At 30.3% G+C, this 22,796-nt stretch overlaps 2 protein-coding genes across 3 annotated transcripts; one reads left to right on the top strand and one right to left on the bottom strand.

The window, feature by feature from the left end:
* The first annotated feature begins 15,957 nt into the window (after nt 1–15,957).
* On the top strand, nt 15,958–18,033 carry LOC108473912 (uncharacterized). Its single transcript, XM_017775734.2, has 5 exons — nt 15,958–16,423; nt 16,521–16,642; nt 16,847–16,938; nt 17,561–17,647; nt 17,740–18,033. Exons 1-5 carry the CDS (start codon nt 16,083–16,085, stop codon nt 17,845–17,847), a joined length of 750 nt encoding a protein of 249 aa, XP_017631223.1. The 5' UTR covers nt 15,958–16,082; the 3' UTR covers nt 17,848–18,033.
* A 366-nt stretch (nt 18,034–18,399) lies between these two features.
* Nucleotides 18,400–22,255, bottom strand: LOC108473911 (serine/threonine protein phosphatase 2A 59 kDa regulatory subunit B' gamma isoform-like). 2 transcript variants are annotated; one of them, XM_017775733.2, is made up of 3 exons: nt 21,733–22,249; nt 20,573–21,648; nt 18,400–19,179 (listed from the first exon to the last, which is right to left on the bottom strand). In XM_017775733.2, the coding sequence occupies exons 1-3, from the start codon at nt 21,812–21,814 to the stop codon at nt 18,775–18,777; spliced, it is 1,563 nt and encodes a 520-aa protein (XP_017631222.1). In that variant the 5' UTR covers nt 21,815–22,249; the 3' UTR covers nt 18,400–18,774. The 2 variants fall into 2 exon arrangements, with proteins under 2 accessions (XP_017631222.1, XP_017631221.1); XM_017775732.2 differs by having other exon boundaries at nt 20,573–22,255.
* Between the last annotated feature and the right edge of the window lie 541 nt (nt 22,256–22,796).

The raw sequence follows: 22,796 nt of genomic DNA, 5'->3' as shown, positions 1-22,796 counted from the left end.
AAATTACTAACACATTAATCTAACTATTCAAATACGAACTACGTATTAACCTCTTACAATATTCGGCCAACCACACCTACAGATCATAGTAAGCTTATAAGAAATCAATAAGCAACTCATTAACAAATTTTTGTCAATGTTTACCACATAATCATAATTTCACTGCTAGCTGTCTTTCTGAACAACAGTCACTAAATCATTTATAACTAGAGCTACGAAACTCCAAATCAAGTGCCGTTAATTTTCCTGAAAATAGACTCATATATCTTCTATCCATAAAATTTTCAGAATTTTGGTATGGCCAATCAATACCAGATTTTTCTTAAATTTTCCCATGTTTCACTGTTTGACTAATCTGACCACTCTTCATTACGAATCAAATTTCTCATTGTACAGAATTCAAAATATGTTCTTGTTTATTCCATTTGAAACTAGACTCAACAAGCTTTAATTACATAATTTATTCACCTTCTAACTCATCTCCCACAATTTATGGTGATTTTCCAAAGTCACGTTACTGCTGCTGTCCCAAGCAGATTTATTACCAAATCACTCTTTCACACATAACTTGCATGCATGTTATTTAAACATGTATATCACCAATCAATCATCACATATCTATGATTTTACTTAAGTATAATCTCCATTTCATCATTTTAAAGCACAACATGTTAGCTGATTTTTCCTTTAACATCTAAGGCACATGCATGCTTATTTGTTTGGCTCAACTTCACATATCTTCCATTTTTCATCAAAAGAACATGAAACAACAACCATTTCCTTCATTTTAATTCATGACCAAATGCTCACAACACAACTAAAAATCAAAATATACTTCAAGAGTTAAGGTAGAATCAAGAAGAACTCATGAACCTCAAAATAGAAGCAAGGTACCAAGAACTTACCTTCAATTTTCCTCCTCCTAATGACCGAATACTCAAGAGCTTTCTCCTCTCCTTTCTCTTCTCTAACTTTCAGCTATGATGAACAAAGATGGACAAAACTTTGTTCTTTTCACCCCTTTTCTTTTAATAAAACTTCATATTTCATCCATTTAATTCTTTAATACAAAAGACATGAAATTCTTATCATGAAACATTTACCTAACACATTATCATGAAACATTTACCTAACCTATTATCAATTTGTATCAATTTGTACCATAAATTATGGATATCAAGTGTACATTTTGTCTATATTCAACATGATGGCTGGCCACTTCATGTAAAATGGGAGGTTTGTCATGCAAATCCTCCTATTTTGCACTCCTATTTATTTGGCCATTTCAATTTAGCCTATAGCATTTTCAAACATTTTCACATAGGTCCTATTTCATAATTTCACCCTCTTTTTCTTATGGAACAAAAATTAACTAAAATTGTCGGGTTCTATCTTAAGTTTGGGCTTTCTAGAGGCCCACTAACATAATTAAACCTATGCCAACATTCACAGGATTCCCGAAAATTGGGGCGTTACAATTCATATTCCTTATTCAAGACCTACTTGACCGCAATTCAAAGAGATTGAAGTTTGGCAAGCCAATGACTCCTATTTAAGAGAAGGCTTGTTATTATAATTGATGAAAGATTGAGAGCACTTGTATTGTACATTGTAAGGAACTTATTTTACTGCAAATTGTTGTAAACAAATTGTTCTCTATACTTAGTTTGTAACTAAGTTTTCAAGGATTAACTAAGTTTTCAAGGATTACTCACTAGGTAATGCCTTATAGGTGTAGGTAAGGATGGTGAAGAAACCTAAAATCGATGGGTTCTAACTCGACCTAATCCCTTAGGGTCATATTTTATTTTGAAATTAGGTTAGCCCAGGTCAAATTAGGTGTTAGACGAATATCACACCCACAAGTATATGTATCGTGATAAACAATATACAAATATTGTTCCTATAGAGAATTATTACTAATTATGATGCTAATCACCAACTATTACTCTATAACCTATCTAAATAAATCAATAATATAAAATTTTCAAACTAAATCTTATAAATAAAAATTAGCAAAACAAATTAAATTGCAATAATCAATCAATAGTAAAAGCCTAGGATTACAATTTCATCCAACTTAATATTTGTAGTGTCAATGGGACACTCAAGTATTCCAAGGATCGGACCCAAAAGATTGCCAAGTGGGTAAATGTGTTTATCAAGTTAATTATAAGTTAAGCAATTATTAATCAGATCAAGTCGGAAATTATTAATGCAAGTCCAAATAAATTTGTTTATAAACTAAAATTAAATTATTAATTAAGCTAACTAAGTTAAACTTTCTTCCTAATGTTTTAGATAATGTAAATGATTAAACGATGGTCGATTGATTAGTTGAGTGCTATTTAAACTAATGAACCTATACCAATTATATTGGTTGCCACTTTTAGTTAGAAATCTCGTCTTGTTCTCATCCTAGACTAAAAGATACCACCTAAGATTACCTCTCGGTCTCACTTAGACATATAGCTTACCTCTCGATCTTACTACTCGACACAATTATATTGAACTATCTAAGGATAGACTTTTCTCTCGATCTCGTTTATCTAGGATTTTTGCTAGAGGCGTCAATTCTAACATATTAAGTATTTCGATATAATCGAACAACCAATCAATCAATAATAGACATTAACTTAAGCTAACAAACAAACAACCAATCAACCAACCATCCAACAATTTTAGCACATACTCAAACTTAAATTCTAAACAAGCATTTTATCAAACATATTGTGAGAATAAAATGAAAGCAAAGGATTTAAGAAAATACTCATTCAATTGATGAAGTTCTATTGAAATTCAAGAGCTCGTCCATCCTTGTTTACAAAATCTTTTACTATAAAGAAGAAAGTAAACAACAAAACTAAAATCTAACTTAAAAAGAAAAGAGAAAACCTAGTCTCAAAATGAAAGGAAAAGAAAACCTAACCCTAAAACTATTGAAAACAAAAGGAAACTATTAGCCAACAAAAATCTGAAATAAAAGGCTTATAAAGTTATATTTATGGCCTAATAACATTTAACCTAATAATGACCATTTTGCCCTTAAATGAAAAATAGATTTAAGCCTGCTGGACATAAAATTTCCCCTGTAGTTTTTTTTCACCCGTCAAGCTTGGGTATCATGATACCCACAATAGTCTTGAAATGGGTGGTCCTGGGATGTCTCAGTATCACGATACCCATTACTCAGTATCGCGATATCACTATAACTAACCTCAATTCTCTTCATTTCAGCATTGTTTGGGATATCACGACTTTCATGCTTTGTTATCGTGATAACCCCCCCTCTAGGTGATATTTTCTTCATGTCAACACTCAATCAATTTGTTAAGTTCCTATAACACGATTGGCTAATTTGGGTCTCAAAAATGGCTTAAAACTAATAAAAATAATTCATTAATAATAAAACACAAAATCAACAAAAACATATAAAAGACACTTAAATTGCTTAAGAATAAGCTCTTCAAGTATATTAGAGAGCTTAATTTGATGTATCAAATTATGACTGATCACTATACCACATTTGTTTTTACATATTAAGGATTAATGTTATTTATACAAATAAATTTACAAATATTTAAAATTAAAAATTAAATAAAATTTGTTGAGACCAACCAATAATTAGTAATAGCTTCAAAAATTTTGGTATTCTATGAGAACTTTTGCTATTCCCTTGGTATGAAAAATATCAATATACCAAAATTTGATTCCTCAAGCCAAAGTCATTATTATGAAAGAGATATCAAAAAAATATAAGGAATTATGTTATTCATGTTAATAAATTTACAAATATTAAAAATTAAAAATTTTCGAGGGAATCAACATTTGTTATTCCATCAGATTTTTGGTATTTTTCATAATTCCCTTAATTTTTTGGTATTCCTTAAAATATTGGGATTCGCTCAAATTTCTAGTATCTCTCAAAATTAGTACTCCCTTATAATTTTTTATATTCCTCAATTTTTTTATATTTTTCATAATTTTTCTTTGTATTCCCTCAACTTTTGGTAGTCTCTTGTAACATTGGTTTTGGTTCGAGAAATTAAATTTTGGGATATTAATTTTTTATATTAAGAATGTATATCAAGTGATACCAAAATTCTGAAACAATATCAAAATTTATAAGTAACTTTTGAAAGTAATTTACCGGAAAACATATTTACATTTTATTTTTAACCGAGTAACGAGTTATAAATTTTATTCTTTATGAAACCAGATGGGAAACATTCCATAAATTATGAATTGTCCTGAATTCTGAAATTCAAGCAATATTATTTAACAATGTTACTAATTGAACCTGAATTTTGAAATTGAAAAAGTAAAAGAACTAAATTTCTAAAATAAAAGTACAAGGATTAAATTCCAAATCTATGAAGAATATAGAGACTTATTGCGTATTTTCACATTTTTCTAATAAATCATTTTCATATATTATGTATGGGTTTTATTTGATTTTTCTACTACTCATCTATTGTCCTTTGTATTGGTTTGGTTTTCTACTATATATGAATTGGCTTGCTATATGTATTCTAACAACCATTATTTTTATCAATTTATCAAACATCATATTCTCTTATTAGTTTTTTTTTTTGGTAAGTTGCGATTTAGACCTACATCTTGATTTGTTAATTTTAGTCTCCATACTTTTCAAATTTTAAAATTTTAGTCTTAACCAAACATTAACAGTTAAATTTGTTAAATTAATGTCTTCTATTTCCAATTGTTAGAAGTTAAGACTTTAATAATTTTGACATCTCAAATTTGAAATTCACCTTATGTAAATTATATATAAATTTTCAATGTAAATTTATTTTGGTTTAAGTCCAAATTTATTTATTTTAGATTTAAATATTTACTAATTATCAATCCATTTGTGTTTCATACTTTATTACCTTTAAAAACCCTATGACTTGATTTATATATACCAAACTAAAGTAATATATAAACTATTAAATCATGGGTAAATTATAAAATAGTTACTTTTGTTTGCTCCAAATTACATTTTAATCACTTATATTTGAAATGTTATATTTTAGTCACTTACGTTATCGTTTTGTTACGAAGTGGTCACTCTACCGATAAACTTTGTTACCTCCCTAATGACAGTCCTACGTGGCAATCCAAATGGGTTTTAAAGGCTAACTTGGATGTCCAGTTGCTAGGATGAAAATATGTTTTTAATTAAATAAATTTAATTTGGACTGCCACATAGGACATCCAAGTTGGCATTTAAAATCCATTTGGACTGCCATGTACGATTTCCGTTAAGGAAGTAATAGAGTTTAACGGTAGAGTGACCACTTTGTAACAAAACGATAACGTAAGTGACTAAAACATAACATTTCAAACATAAATAATTAAAATATAATCTGAAGCAAACAGAAGTGACTATTTTTATAGCTTACCCTTAAATCTTTGATTCTATTCATCTAATATGTATTTATATATAAACACGAGTTTGGAGAAATTTTTGAATTGATTAATATAGCTTTTGTTATTTATTATATTATTGAATTTATCATTTTGAATCATTTTTATTATTTATAAGATATATGACATTTATAAATAAATTTTTAATTTTAATAAAATATTTGGTTAAATAAATTTCCTTGATAAGAAAATTCATCATGCTTATAAATAAAAAATTTATTCTATTATAATAATTTTATTAAATAATTTTGTATAATAACAAATAAATAATAAATTTTATATTAAATCAATTTATATTTAGAAAATTTACTTTATTATATCAAAACAAACAAAAAAACTTTATTTTCAATAACCGAAAAGTAAAAAGAAAAATTATATGACTTTTGTTTTAAATAGAAAATTTCAATTATTTATATAGTAACTGATTTGATATTTGATATATATAACATTTTATAAATAATATATTTATTTTTACTACTTATCATTATCAACAATGTTGTTGATTTTTTAAAAAAATATTGTGAATTGGAATGATTTTAAATGAATTTTGATTTATTATATATATAACTGGACAGTTCGACTCGAAAATAAGAGGGTTTGGATAAAGATACAAGTCCAAAAAATGGGCTTAGATAAAAAAAAAAAAGGCATGTTTTTTAAATAGATTGGGCCTTGGGTACAATTTTTTGGCTCGAATAAATTAATTATTTTTAATAAAAATTATCTTGCTGTTTTTTTGTTGTTCTTGGTATTTTGGTGTTGCTTTTGCTACTGATTTTGTTGTTGTTTTTGTTGTTTTTGCTGCTGCTATTTTTGTTGTTTTGGGTTTTTTTTGTGTGTATTTTTATAATGTTTCACTATTGTTTTTAATGTTGTTTTGCTTGTCATTTTTAATATTATTTAGATATTGTAGAACTTTTGTTTTATTGTTAATTTTGTTACTATTTTAATTGCAACTATCTTAGTATAAAGAATTTTTAATGTATTTTCAATTTATTGTTTTAATGTTTTTAAGTGTATTTGATATTATATATATTTAAATTTGTTGTATATGATAAAAAATCTAAAAAAAATAATATGGGCCAGGCCAAGTTTGGGTTTGGCTTATACAATTCAAGTCGAATTTGGATAAAATTTTAGGCCCGTTTTTCGGGTTGAACTTGAACTTAAAAATGAACCTAAATTTATATTAAGGTTTGACCCAAACCCAACTCAACCCGGCCCAGCTCTAATTATATAACATGAGACCAAATAATATTTTAAAATTTTTGACTGACTAATGCAAGACAAATGGGTAAAATTAATTTACCCTTTTTTTTTTGTTTATATAATTAATGAATTCATAGTTATAAAATGGAATTGAATATTGATACAGGTCAGACACATTGGTTCAAATTTAAAAGAAGAAGAAAGAATCAAACTGAGGCCATTGAGAGAAATGTGTTGGAAACAAGCGAATGGAATGTTAGGTAAGTGGGTTTGGGTTTTAGTTTAGGACAGCAATGATGTACCAATTACCGTCCAAACTAGCTAGCTATGGTTTGGGTAATTTTGGTACCTAAAAGATCATCCTCAAATGCATGCAATGCTAGGCTTCAATTTAGCTTTATTTCTTTCATTTGATAGGTGAATTGTGATAAACTGTAAAAGTTAATTATACATTGTTGTACATATCATATTTGTATTTTTATAGTATTATAAATTTATATATATAAGTTCAATTATCTGTTTCACATATTCATGTATGATATATTATAATTTCTATTTTTTATAGCTTTACACTCATATAGTATAAATTTAGACAATGGTTATCTACATTCAAACGAACATGGACAACCATATGTCCAATTTCATTCTAAATGTATATTTTATTAATTATTTTATTAATTTTTATTTTTAACTTTTGCTATGTGGCATTCCATGTCAACATTTTTTTATGTGACATGCCACATCTCATCTTATGGTGGTTGTCATCAGCTAGCTAGCAATGTTAAGAGCCTAGTTTTTTTTTTTTTTTAACCATTAAGGATTTAATAGGATGCAATTCTTTTTAAGGCTCAATTTATTTTTTTTCATTTTTTAGTAAGGCCTCATTATATTTTTAATATTTTTTAATACATAAAAATTAATTAATTTTAATTTTATCAGACTATGGCACACCTACAGTGTAAATGAAAAATATATAAAAATAGATTTATTAAAAAAATACAAAAGGTAAATAGTAGATAATATGAAAAGGTCAAAACACCTTCATAATAATATAATTTATTTTGTAGATAATGACATTTTAATTATTTCTCAATTGAGTTGATTTTTGTTTGATTCATGACATCAACCCAATCAATGATTTTAAGTATATTATAAATGGATGATAAAAAAACTCTTTTTTTTTAAATAAAACTATTTTGTATATAACTTCTCTTCAACCGGAGAAAATACATTTGAATATACTTAACCCTATATCTTTTAATTACAACCATAAAATGGTATAACTAAACTAAAATTCGATTTACAAAGAAAAAAACTGTTGAATATTGTATTTTCTTAAGAAAATTAGTTACTTTAATGGTACCGTGGTCCTCCAATTTTTAGTTATTATTAATTAATTTAACTTTATCTTTTCGATGTTGTTATCAATATTTTCAATCTGTCGGACAATAATTCTATAGGTAATTATATCAAAAGATTTTCGGTCAAGAATGATTACTATTATCATTCAAGGCAAAAAGAAAATTAAATCATAATCAATATTATATATGCAAATGAAATCAACATTCATAATTAGGGATCAATACACCCTATTTAGTTTTGAAGTTTGATATTTTTTTTTAATTTGATCCTTAAATTTGAATTCTATTAAAGTGTAATAATGTGATACTCTAAAATTATGTCACATCATAACTTGAAATTTTTAAAAAATTTATATAAAATTAAAAATACAAAGAAATTTAAGTTCAATGGAATCAAATTTAGAAATTAAATGTTATTTAATCCCTAATAATAATAATTTGATGGCTATAGTTGTTTGAATCGGATCGAATTATTTGATCGGATTAGGAACCGACTGAGATACTAATCCGAAGAAAGGTATTAGATTAATTGATTCGAGAATTGGTACAAACCATTTAAACTGAAAAAAAAAAATCAAATGATTAAACTATCTTTTAATATTTTTATTTTTATAATTTTTAAATAAATTAAACGGGGAATTGAATGGAGATAACTTTATTGATTCAATCAATATTAAAGGCAAACATAAAGTTGTAATAATATAAAAGAAACCCCGAAGAAATTCAAGGATTGGTTTGATGTTAAGTAAGATAATTGGATACATTTTGGGCGAAAAGGGAAAGATTACTTGATACATTTCAAAGATAACATTTGAAGCCATTTTTTGGACTTGGAATTTTGAATAAAATAGTCGACAAGACAGCTACAACAACACCAAACCTATATCATCAACCAAGTGAACGACAAAATGAATTGGTTCATGAAAAAAGTATATTTTATAAAAGATGTTGTCTGAAAAGTCTTACCATTTTACAACATTTTTCTTATTAATCAATAATTATTTTTATTTTTAAATAAGTGAATGCGTTGAAATATCAATTGAATATTTACTATTAACTTCTTTTGTCACGTCAGTAATTTAAAAGATTATATTTATGTTTTACTTATGTATTTTAATAATTTTATTATAATTTTTAATCATATTTAAAATTATTCATAATTTCTCTACAATCCATAAATAGGAAGATAATACACTTCAAGATACTCAAACTTATATCCTCTTGCATTGACGACAATATTCATACTAATCAAGTTAAGACTCAATCAACTTATATATTTAAATTGCAAGTAATTATTTAATCAAAGAGGAGTAATTATTATGAATTCATCCAACAATTATTTATAGTGATGAACTTATTCAAATGTTGTATGAATGGTTTAATTTGGTCAGATTATTACAAAACCTAATTAGCTCAAAGTTCTTGCCGTACAAACTTCCAAAGTGGCACCCCTTCACTTTTGTTACTCTTCTTCATTCTTCTACTCTTTAGGTTTCCCATTTTCACGTTCAATGTAATGATTAATAATAAAAAAAAAACACAAAATTTACATTAATTGGAGCTTTTATCATAACCTTTACTATTTGCATCTTTTAGAAAACCATAAAATTCAACCTTTTTCCCTCTCTTTATTTAACACAGTTAATTATGTTTAAGAGTTTTATTTATATAGATTTAAAATCAAGTTAAGTTTACTTGTTTTCGTAATATTTCCTTTTCTAAAAAGAATAATCCAACTGATGCATTTCTATATACTTTTTCATTTATTATGCGTGTTAAATTTCAAGCAAAGGAAAAAAAATTAATTTTTGTTTAATATGAATTAATTTTATTCATTAACCATTGAATCATATAAAAGACAATGTTCCGGATAGACATGAAATAAGTATATTAGATCAATTCATACCTTACATGCATAATGACTGAAATTGTATTACTATACCTAGTGCTTTATTTGTTAAATTATCAATAACTATAAAAATTATAGAAAATGTGTTAAACTTTAAGTTGGCCAAACCCTAATTCAAATTAAATAAATTTAAAAATAATATTTTTATATAGTGTACAACAAGGGAGAAGTATGGAAGAGAGAAGGATGACTGTTATGGAGGTCAATTTACTCAGTCAAAGTGGAGAGCTAGAGGTCATGGATAGTGGTGGAAAAAAAGAACATAAATGTTGAGGGCTAAAAGAGTGTTGACAAGGTATAGGCTTAACATTTTTGAAGTGTCAATCTATTCTTCATCATTCCTTAATGTATTTATAGGCAGGGATTCGATGTAATATAGTGTTAACATGTTGGACTTGCCATCTACCCATTATTATTGAGTGCGTAGGAAGGATGTCTTCGATGAGACAAGGATGTCTATGATAGGATAGATCCTGTCATTCATTTTGACTTGATGGGATAAAGCAGTTGAACCCACATGATATTTGATAACCAACAATTTCATGTTCCTAATGAAGAGTAGGCCACCTATTGCCCAGGTAATTCACCTCAGAAGGGTGAGTATGCAAGTCCCCTCCCGACTTGTAGGTGGCTGGCTTACTGTTCAAGTGCTTTTTTAGCTTGTCACGTGTCTTAATATAGAGGAGTATAACAAATTTTATTCAAATATTAATTAAGATTATATAATTTCTAATATGGTATTATTTTTTTAAATGTGATTTGATGAGTTAGATTGAAATAGCCTCATATTTTGATAATCATAGTTGACTAATTCCATAAGGTTCTCTTGTGAAACAGTTTAGCAAGTTGAATTCATTGTTGAAAATGGGAATGTGAATGGGATAGGGAGTGGCATATATAAAATAATGCATGAATATCATACATCATAGTCATGAAATATATAAAGCATAAAAGAGAAACTTTTGCTACCCGTGCACCAAAAGGGTCCAACCCTAACCCCTTTTCCCCCTACATTTTCAGAAGAATTTTTTTACAATATTCAACATTGCATCATTTAGTACATGAATAAATTTCCTTAACTTTGCAATAAATAAAATTATAAAAAGAAACCCCCACTTTTCAACTCCAAATATAAAGTATATATAGTTTGGCTTTTGTTCAAAAATAAGGGGTTTTTAATGGGTTTGGCCATCTTTTCCCATCATAACTTTTATAATTCATACATCGAATTTAGGCAAATTTATGTTATTATTTCTTGTATCTTGTACATTTTCCTCTTCTATTTTAATTTCATCATTTTTACTTTATAATTTTCAAATTTTCAAATTTTAATTTTGGTCAAACGATAGTGGTTAAATAATGTTATTTCTAAAATTTTATGAGACAAACATATTATCTCACGTGTAATACTATACCAACTTTTTATTTACACATAATATTAAAAAGTCATTATTTTAATTAATGGTTTAATTCTTACCTTTTGAGGTAGGATTGAAATTTCAAAATTCAAAAGTATATGGATTTAATATTATCAAATTGAAGAATAAGTCCTAAATCAACAACTTATGCACAAAATGAGACTAATAGCAAATTAGACATACCAAATTTAATTGCTACAATTTGGAACATAATTGAAATTTCAAAATTTTGAAAGTTATGGGATTAAAATTGACCAAATTAAAAATAGATATACTTCAAGTCCCTATACTTTTTGTAGATTTGAGATTTAATCTCCATACTTTTATTTTAGAAAATTAGTCTTGTTAATTTTAAATTTAAAATTATTCTATTAAATTCGTTAGTCGACATTAGAATTTAAAAAAAACATTCATCTAGTAGTCATGTGACAAAAAATAATATTGTGATGGACCTGAATTTAATAGAAAATTTTAATGCTGTTAACAATTCTTAAAACGTCACATTAACATTTAATGAGAATAAAATATTTAGATTAGTTAATGATATTATAAAAGTTGAGGTACCAAATTATGTCAAACAATAAAGTATAAAGCAAGGTAGTTAGTACCGCACTCTACTTTTTACTAGAACTGATGTGTATTAGTATGAGTCTGTTTCAATGTATTATTTCGGATTTATCAATATTTTTAAAAATATTTAATATATGTACATAAAACATTTAAAAATAAAATAAATAATATAAAATATTCATTCAACAACAATCCACAATATTTCGGTAAAAGCTTTTATTATTTATAGCTATAATAGTAAAAGTTAAAAATTTATTTTTAAAAATATTATTCATGTACGCTGGTGTGACTAGAATTACATAGAATGAATTCGTGCGATAGGTACAAAAAGGGAGTTGATTGCACTGGTTTATTACTGGAGCAATATGCACTAGTTAATATCATTGGAACACCGGCTCTATTGATATAAAGATTAAATGTCTAATTTAAGTTGAACAAAATTAAAATATAACTATTATTTTATAATTTAAAAAAATAAAAGTTACCTATTTAGACCTAAAATAAAAATTTAAAATAATTCATGAATCTAAAATATAAATAATAAATTCAAATTCCAAGATAATAATCAAATCTAAATTCTAAAAATTTACCATTATTGAACATCAAAGGAATGCCATTCCTTGTGCTTTTTATTATATTAAGAAACGAAGTTTCTTATGCCTGTTTTTATCATAAATAATTTTATATTTCCACGTGGCTTACTTGAATTAGAGAAAGAATGAAATTTCCAATATCTGTAGCCGACCTTTCTCATAGGTGTCTATACAGGTTTTTGATCTAAATTTGATTAATCTGTTAATCCAATCCCGCGGCTCAAATTAATGAATGGTCACGTCGTCGGTGTATCAATGTTGACTCTATTATGACGAAAATGCCCCTTTCCATGCAAGGGCCATTGATAAAGTCTTCCAAATTGGGTATGGAAAATGCATAGGCATTTGGGTCTTTACGAATAATAATTTTAAAAGTCACGGCGAGCGCTTCCCTTCCCTTCCCTTCCAAGTTTTCACATATTACTTTGCGTGTATTTCTGGTGTCATTGTCCCTATTAAATGTTGACTTTACCCCAACCGTCATTATAAGGTCAGTGATCACATGATTATGAATTTATATAAATTGTTTTTGTTATTATTTGATTGAATAATAAATGTGAATAATAGTGGGTCTACTTTCACAATTTTCTATAGATCCAACGGTGGGAAAGGCTATGGCTAATGGGTCAAAACCGAAGCTACAACTTTAAGAATCTGAATACACGTATCTATACTTCAGAAATGGACCAACGCCTCCCCCATATATAAAATAAGAAGCTGGCTTAGCCTATGACTGCCTTTCCAATATCTCTCCATCTCTCTCAAACAAAACGATGGATCGTTTTCAGCTTTTCTCCCTTGTTCTTATTCTCCTCCTCTTAACTCCCAGGATTCAAGCGATCCGAAGGAACATCCTTGTATCCTCAGACTCTTCAGTCAAAGGAACCAGACAACCTGGGCAACAGGTGTTTCATCCAGGGTCAACTGGTCCACCTTTTACAGGCCAAGCCAGGCAATTCGAGGAGAAGCGAAGAGTCCCAACAGGCTCCAACCCCTTGCACAACAAGCGATGATAGCTCAAGAAACTAGCTACAAAAGAACTCAAACTTCAGATAATATAGTATATTGCTTTTTTTGCAATTGCAGCATCTTTCTTTTCTCTCTTGTGTAGCGTATAAGCATATTGTTTTTTTTTTTTTTTGGATGATTTCTTAGACAATATCATAGATTATAGACCTAGTTAGTTGTGTATAGACTAGAGATATTGTGACAAGTATAGAGATGAACTTTTTTGGGATCAACTCCTGCACGTTTTTAGATTAATTTAAAGGAATTATTTCATATTTATTTGCCTCCATATAGGCTTTGTATGCGAGGCAGAAATAACCATAGTTTGTAAGCTTTAAACTACATAGGTTTTTATATAAATTACATATTTCTTTTTCTCAGCTCAGCATATCTTTGGTAAGAACCTTACTTTATTTTAGGATGGTTCACTTGTATGAAACCAAATTTGTGGTTTCATGGGGGGGAGGGGAGGTAGGAAATTAAACAGCACCAAAAGGGAGCAATATATTGCATTTCAGTGAACTATCACCAATTCATCATCATCTTTGCTTGGCACTGAATGCAATTCTGATTGTAAAAAAAGAAAGAAAAAAATCATCATAAACGACCATTTTAAAATGACCCACTACTTGTAATTTGTTTCTGCGGTGCTCTGAAAGTTATGATGAATGATCTATAAATGGACTGGTTTAGCTAGCCTCCACTCACCTGGTTTTAATGGCAGCTCAATTGCCCATTATTTCATACACCAACCATGCAATTAAGGTTGGATATCATCTGTGCAAATTAAAGTGGAATATCTTGCGAACCATTGGGCCATGCACTCACATCCCACCCTCTTTTAACAGCTTGCCCTGAAGCTAGCTTATTCTTTGGAAATTTCACCCCATAAAAAAAAAAAGAAAAAAAGTGTAGACGAGGAAGGTGGGTATGGTCCACAGTGTCAAAGTGCAAATGCAGGAGAACCCACATCGCACCCGCCCCTTATGCGTGTGCGCTTGAAATCAATGTAATATATATTCAAATTCATTTTAGCTCATTATTACTAAGGTTGAAACAATAATGACTTACGATTCATTTTAGTTAATTATTACCAAGGTTTGAACAGGAAACAATAAATCTCCAAAAGTCATTAAAAAATTCGAAAAAAAATAATTTTTTATCATCGTAAAATAAATATAAAGTATTTTCTAATTATATCAAAAATATTTTTATTCACTCAAAGCTACTAATGTATGTATTATTTTCTAATTCAGATTTATGAATTATTTAAATTTTGTATAAAAGAAGCTTTTATTTTAGTCCCTATAGTTCCTTGCCTTTACTTTTAAGAATATAGTCCTCTTCTTTTAAAAATAAAAATTTTAGGTCTAGTTGTTATTTCTATTAAATATATTAGGGTGATATTTTAAAATTAAAACAAATATTCACTTAATAATTATGTAATAATAAAATTATCGTTGAAAATATTTATTGCTCATTCAAAATCATCATGATAAAATATATTTTTTCCTATTGTAAGATTGTTCTTAAGAAAAATTGGTGTAAGCGTTTTAATTGAAATAGTTAACAATGTTAATTATTATAAAAGTAGATAGACTAAATTAAGTAAAAAAAGTTAAAAAGTATATAGATTAAATCTCAAGTTTTAATACAATTTAAATGCCAAAACTGAAATTTGACCATTGTCTTATAATGTAAAAAAGAGCAACACAAAATTAAAAGGAAATGGAAAGTCTCTAAAATTTTGGAATATTCAAATTATATATTAATTAAAAATTAAAGATATAAACTATTTAACTAATAATATTATAAAAGTACAAAAGTACAATGAGGAAAATATAATATGTTAAAAGTTGGAAGGGTCAAAACTTAACTTTAACCTTTTTATAAAATGTAAAAGAAAAAAGAAAGAGAGAAATGAGCATATGTATACGTCCGCGCTGAATAGAAGGAAGGTGATTTGGACGAGATATAGATTTCAATTGTTTTAATAATTGTATAATTTTAAATACTTAGTTAAGAAATTAGATTAAATGCTAATTAATTTTAAAAATAATTTAAATTAAATTTTAAATATGAGTTTTATATTAAATTGATATAACAAAACCGTGGAACCAGTTCTTGTTGATATTCTCGTGATTAGGTAGAGAAGTGTATGAATTGGGTTGGAGTAGACTTGAATTCAAAAAAGTTTTGAACTCTAATTATAAATTATAATATTGAGATATTAAAAGTTTGAATTTTTTTTGTTGAATAAAATTTTGAAATTTTAAGTTTAAATGTTGTATGAATATATGTATATTTTTAAATTATTTTAATTAATGTTTTTGGTAAATTGGTAAAGAAAAGGTAAGTTAAAAGTTAATTGAATTGATTATGGTTGATGTAATTATAGTTTTAGAAAGTTTAATTATGTAAATTTATAAGATAGTGTTCAAATATTCTTTAAATTCAAACAGGCTGACGCTACAAAATATGTCGATACTTGGTGATCAATCCAAAACCTCTGACCCCCAAAATAAGATCCAAAACCCAAATAATTTTCCTACATTTCTCTAAATTCTGCTATCGAAACAGCATGAGTTTTCTCGCGGGAAGACTAGCAGGAAAAGAAGGCGCCTTCTTTTTCCGGGAATCCAAACAAGCCGTCAACCGTTTGGTAGAGAAAACCCCCAAAAACCTCTCATCAAACCCACCGTCGCTTGAGCAACAAACTCAAGCTGACGTCCTTCCTGAGGTCCTCAAGCATTCTTTGCCTTCTAAGATCTTCAGGCAACCCTCCGATGCTTCGTCTCTATCCAGGTCCTCCAAGTGGGCCCTCCATACTCATCCAACCAATGCCTCCAGTTCTTCCCCTGATGCCTTGAACCCTCTCAGGGCTTATGTTTCTCTACCCCAGGTTACTTTTGGCCCCAAAAGGTCAGCTTTGCCCCATTCTTCTCCATCGAATTTTGGGTTTTCTTTTTCCTTTCTTGTTTTTTGGGTTTTCTATTGTATGTCGGTGGAGAATTTGCAGGTGGGAGTTGCCAACATCGGAACATTCAACCATGGCATCGACGGCTAATGAATTGCGGAAGGACAAATATACGCCTCTCAATCCGGAGAAGTTGAAAGCTGCTGCTGAAGGACTTAAGCGAAGTTTGTTCATTTCAATTTCTCTTTTAATGCTTTTTGTTTAGTTTCATTTCATATCTAATATATATGAACTCTGGCAATTTAGTCTTGATTAGTTCTAATATTATCTAATTTGAATTAGGGAACATTTTAATTATGAATTTTAATTGCCCTTTTGTATCAACAGAACTTCGGTAAGGCTTATAATACTTGGTTTTTGTGTTATAGTTGGAATGGCTTTTATAGTTGCAACTACAATGGTATTCGGTGGGGCCGCCTTGATGTTTGGGATTGCAGCCTCCAAGTTGGAGTTGCACAGTGTGAGCATTACTTATTACACCCTTATTGATAACTTTCTCAGTTCTATGTTTTTTTGGCATAAAAGCGCAATGAAATACATCGTCAATTTCTGTTTATATGGCTCAAAACTATTGGATATCTATGGTTGTAGAGTGTTTTATCACCATTTTTCCAGTTTCTTTTTTATTGCCGTTCTTGTCATATTTATACAGATTTGTCATTCTCCACCTGATGGTTTTTTAGGAACTTGGTCTTATCAATGTTAACAAATTCTGCGATAGGGTTGGATTACTCTTTAGTCGTTATTGAAATCTGCATGCTAATTGACACGTCTTCAGCACTAATGCAATTTCCCTCATCAGTGTGATGCCATTATGTGTTAATCTGATGACATGCTTGTCAAAGTAACATTTCAGCATAAATAAGTTGCTTCCAAACCAAATCAGGGGCTAATTTAACACAATGATGGAACTGTAATTCAATGTTATTTCATGCTTTTGAGTATCCATATTCTCCGTGACATGTTCCATTTGAGTATGCTAGTCTTTCCCATGTGTATTTAGTTAGGAAATGCACTGATACAGAGAAATGTTTTTTTTTTCCTTTTTTCTTTTTATTTTTGTTATCTTCTGCTTTTGGCAGAGTGATGATGTCAGAACAAAAGGAAAAGACCTGGTTCAGCCTAAATTTGACATGATTAGGGAACAGCTTGTTCCTCTAAGAACTTGGGTATGTTGATAAAAAATTCAACACTATTTTGCTCCTGTATTTTACAAGTCCCAACTATGATTGCACTAAACTCGGACTTTATAATTTTTCAGGCCGAAAACACATCAAAGAAATGGCACCTGGAAAGGGAGGAAGCTATTAAAGATAAACCCATCATAAAGGAGCTTTCTAAAACTTTAGGAGCAAAAACCAACAATTGACTTTGTAAGTGAGCGAAAATTTGGCATCTACAGGTTCATCGAATAAAATAAAAAGCCCGGAAACATTTTCCTGCAACTTTTCCTCTATTAATGTGCAAATCGCATCCTAAATGATTTTTTGTTTCATTTGCTGAAGCTCATGAAATATCGGTGTCTAATATATGGTCAGATTGCTACATGAAAGAATGATGGTTATTTGGTGGCTTTTCATTATAAACATGCAAAAACACGAGCTTTACCTTGGGGGGCATTGAAACCCATTTCTAGCGGAACTTGGAGTGAATACATCATATGGTTTAATCATATGATGTTTTAAGATGAATTAGTAGAAATGGAAAGCTGATAGTTCCAAGAGCACAAAGTTGAGACTCCATTAGTCCACATGCCTCCATCCCTGTCAAACGCACTATTCAAAGCACGTAATCTAAACCTAGATCCATGCCGCTCCTTTTATCTTGGAGGGATAAGCATATACTCATGGACCTGGCAATAGTTAAAACGAAAAGCACCAGTGAATGAAAGTGCCTTTCCTTTCTACACTGGACAAGTGTATTTATATTTTTCTCGCTATTATACATGTCGTATAATACATTTGTGTCAAAATATATATATCCTTACAAAGAATAGTACAGTATAAATAGTATCTGATTGTAAATACAACGAACTGTCCATAAAAACTAAACCCTTATGATATGATACACATGTTCCTAGGCCACGGATAAGGAAGAAGGTATAGAAGATAGAGAAAAGAATGATTCAGAATTAAAGTTAAAGCAACGACCTTAATATCCACAGATGATTCAGTAAGTAGAGACTCGCTGTTAAAAATTGCAGGATTCCCATGGTGCACCATTCAGGTTACACCATGGATCATTTCACTATGGTGGATATGATCTGATTTCTTAACAGTTGCTTTCATTGTATCTCTCAACTGCCCACCATTGCCTTTGGGGTTGGGCTGGTGGCAGTAGCAGTGGCAATGGCAATGGAAGAGACAAATCTAGAAACCAGTACAGCCTCATTGCTTGCTGCGGTAGTAGATGAAGCTACATCTTCCAAATGCTTCCAGGTTAGTTCCCGCCTTTCCTGCATCTCTTTTTCCTTCAATTCATCTTCTTGGAATCTGGACAAACACTCATCAAAAAGCACATGATCAACATCCGTGAATATCTTCCTGACATTTAGTGTAAAGCTCTGGACTGCCAGGTTCCAATGACCATTGGTATTTCTCTCCAGTGCAGGGAAGATTATAGGGAGTATTACTGAGCGGTTCTGGATGATAAGATTTCTTATGTGATCATTGTTCCACAAAAATAAAGCCCGTTCCGCTACCTGCCATAAACAAAAAGAACATTTTCCAAATCATACTCCTACAACAGAGAAAAGTTGAGAGCACAAAGCTCTACTTGTCTCAAACTAGATACCAGGCAACTAATGACTAAAATCATGTAATTTCCACAGTGAATAACTATTCTCCTTTTGTTTTCCCTTTGAAGCCAACATAAAATGAATCACTTACAACAACAGGTGTGGCCATTACCGAAAAAGTGTAGGGTTAACCTGTCCTGTAGTGATCAAATTGAATCATCTCCTTTTCTAGGTATTGCAAGAATGAAACTAGGGTTATGAACTCAAATCCACCAGCATAGCAACATTACATTACTCTCAACTAAGAATGCCCTATTCTTGACAGTTCAAAAGTGCTTTTTGATTGCTGTGGAATGAGAGGCCACTTGAATGTATTTTTATTTCATTTAGGGCTATTAGAACAGGATCAACCTTTTGGAACGATGAACATGCAACTCACTACCAGGATTAAATTGCCATCTCCTTCCCAGCAAAACCATTACAATTCTCTTGACTATAAACATCATCAACTACTGGTAGAAAATATATATTGAATTCTTTTCTCAAGGATAAACAGTAACATTGAAGCTGAGCAGATACGCATTTTTCATGAACATGATACTCATAGTCCACACGACAATGCTGTCTTCAAGGATCAAATAAATCTCACTCCCAAGAAATTAAGCATGCTAGCCAAAGTAATATAGATAACTTATGCCTCAAATGTAAAACTATGATAATGTCCACACCATACAACAACACACTCCCCAACATGCTTCAATCCATAAATGCCATCAAAATAATATTTCCCCAAGAAGATGCTGCTGGGCGGGTGCAAGCATTGAGCAGAAATAAAGGGGAACAAAAGAGCAGTAGCTTTCAAACAATTCAAGGAAAATCATCAGTTAACTAGCCTAGTGAGGTATGAGTGGCTTCCCAGTCACTGCCAGATTCAATAAATCCTTCCCTTAACCGAGAAAATAAGATCAGCTTAGATCAATCTAAAAAATAATACATCCTTATCTCAGCAAAATATCCTATGTTCTACTATTTATGCCGAAAATTTCTTGTAGCTTGTTCTACAATTCTAACTCTTTTTCCCGACCAGATTCTTAAAATAGTACAGGGGCTTAGGGTTTAACAAACATATATATTAAAGATGGACATTGACCAGTAGGAATTGTTCAGGATGGAAAGGCGTGGAAAATCTCTTAACAGCAACAATGGAGAATAAAAAAACAGTAAGAGGCTCCAATCGCTGTAAAAGAATGTGTAGTGATGAAGTATGTGATACAGGCATACAGTAGTCAACAAAAGAAGGCAAGAAGCTTACAGAAAAAGTCAATAGAGGGAGTAACAATGATAATCTAGACAGTACCTGAAAATGAGAGCTATTGAGGCAGCGGCCAATCTGACGGAAAAGAGGAACCTGGCAGCGTTGGAATTCTGCTGCCTGAGTAGCTTCTAGAACTTCTTCCAACTCTCCCACAAACATTACCTCCTTTGAACTATTAATGACAGGCCAATACTTTAGTAGGCCTCGGATGACAGTATCAGCCAGCTTGTAGTCTTTCTCAACAAACTGAGTAATGCAATAAGAAAGCTGCTGATGGTACGTGGATGCACACTTGGGCTTGTGAAGAGGAATCAGGGCTCGTACCAAGAAGAGCTTGTGCTCTTCCTTCAAAGGCAAGGCAAACCCATTTATTATACTTCCCAAGATTTCAAGCAACTCAGCTATACCATTGTGCTTCTCTGTCTCAAAAATAAACCTGTAGAAAATATTGTTGATCGCTTTCCTAATAAATGGTCGATGCACCATGAACTTCCCATAAATTCGATGTAGAATTGTCTTCAGATAATCCCTCTCTCTATGGTCATCCGAATCAAACAAATCCAACAATTTCAACACAAATGAATGATCCATGTATCTCTTAGCAAGCTTGGCATCGGTCTCTGGTGAGACCACAAATCTAAGTAAAAGTTCATACACAATCTGAAGATGAGGCCAAGCAGGATCCATGGCCGGTTCCTCATCTTCCAAATCATACATTTCTAGAAGTTTGATATCGTGATTCGGAGATGGAAATGTTCTAAAGAGATTAGCAGCAACCATTCTAGCCATCTCTTGCACCGCCAACTCATTGAACTTGGATGTAACTGAGGAAATATAATCAACAAGCTCCAACAGAGTCTGCTTCTTTATGTCCTTCTCCCGAAGGTTCTTAGTTGGATCACCAAAATCAAAAACCACACAACACATATTCAACTTCTTAAGGAAAAGACTCTGCTTTTCCGTGCTGGGAACATCCCGGAAACCAGGCAAAGCCTCATAAATCCCTGAAACTAACATAAGACCTGCTTGGCTTGCAAGAGGGTCAGTTTTCTTCCCTTGATTTGAGTTGGCCGAACTGGATGAATGAGAATTAACAGTCCCACCGTTCAAACGTGAACCTGAATTTGAGAATTTAAAAGCGGAACCAGGTTTAGAGCTGTTTAAAGAATTGGGTCCAAGAGAAGAGTTGAAAAAGGAATTACCATTGAGTGCATCACCGTTGGGTTCATGTTGGGATGATTTCGATGGTTTTCGCGGTAGCTTTCCGAATATCTGCTTCATCATATCTACAGAAAGAAAAACCCTAAATAGCCCTAGCCCTAATCCACAGTTACGAAAGATTCCAACTTGCAAGACCACATGGTATACAAATTTCTTTTACACATAATTTTGGATTCAAGCACTGAGAACTGAAGAATTGCATTTAAAGAAAACAAAAACAATATTCAGAATGGAATGCGTTTCTCTTCATAAATTAAAATGAAGGTGAAAGCTTACTGAAAGGAAGGAATGGGTTAAAGCCCCTAAAAACAGTCCCTGATTAAATAAACCCAGTTCGAATAAAATAAGTAAATAATATCTAGTGATACCAAATAAATAAAATAAAATCCTTCGTCTCTGTGAAAGAAAAAGAGAAGAGGAAATGGAGGGTTTTGGTCCTTTTGGACAGTACTCATGGGCCACGCCAGTCAATTCACACAAATTTTAATTTTTTATTCAAATTTCAGACTCAAAAGCTTTTTTATTTTTATTTTAAAAATGTGTTTGAGAAAAATCCTTTCATTTTGGTGTTTCCAGATCATCCATTGGTCCATAATATGATACTAGTATATATGTACAAAATATATTTATAAAGTTTTGTCCTACTGGGATGAATTGATACTGCTTCAAATTTCTTAATTAACTTCAAAATTAATCTCCAAAACAATGTACGCATAGGAAAACTTAATTTCCAACTTCAAAAAAAAAAAAAAAACAGTAATTCCTACGGTCATGACAACTCACTCATATGATATAACTTGGTTCCTTTCACTATTTAATAATATAACTTATCAAAGAAAACCTTCAAATTTCTTAAAAGAAGCAAGAAAAGAAGATGAATTCAAATGATTCAAAGGGCAAGGAAAAAGAGGAAGTTTGGTCTGACTTACATCACTTGGCGGAGACGACATTGGGAACACTAGAATGGGGGAAGAAGAAATGACGTAGCTCTAAGTCACCAGATGAAACTAGTAGGGCAAATAAGCCTGACAATACAGAGCAGCAC

Source organism: Gossypium arboreum, chromosome 11 (genome assembly GCF_025698485.1).
Source record: "Gossypium arboreum isolate Shixiya-1 chromosome 11, ASM2569848v2, whole genome shotgun sequence".
NCBI lineage: Eukaryota > Viridiplantae > Streptophyta > Magnoliopsida > Malvales > Malvaceae > Gossypium > Gossypium arboreum.
This window is presented reverse-complemented; position numbering and strand designations above follow the sequence as displayed.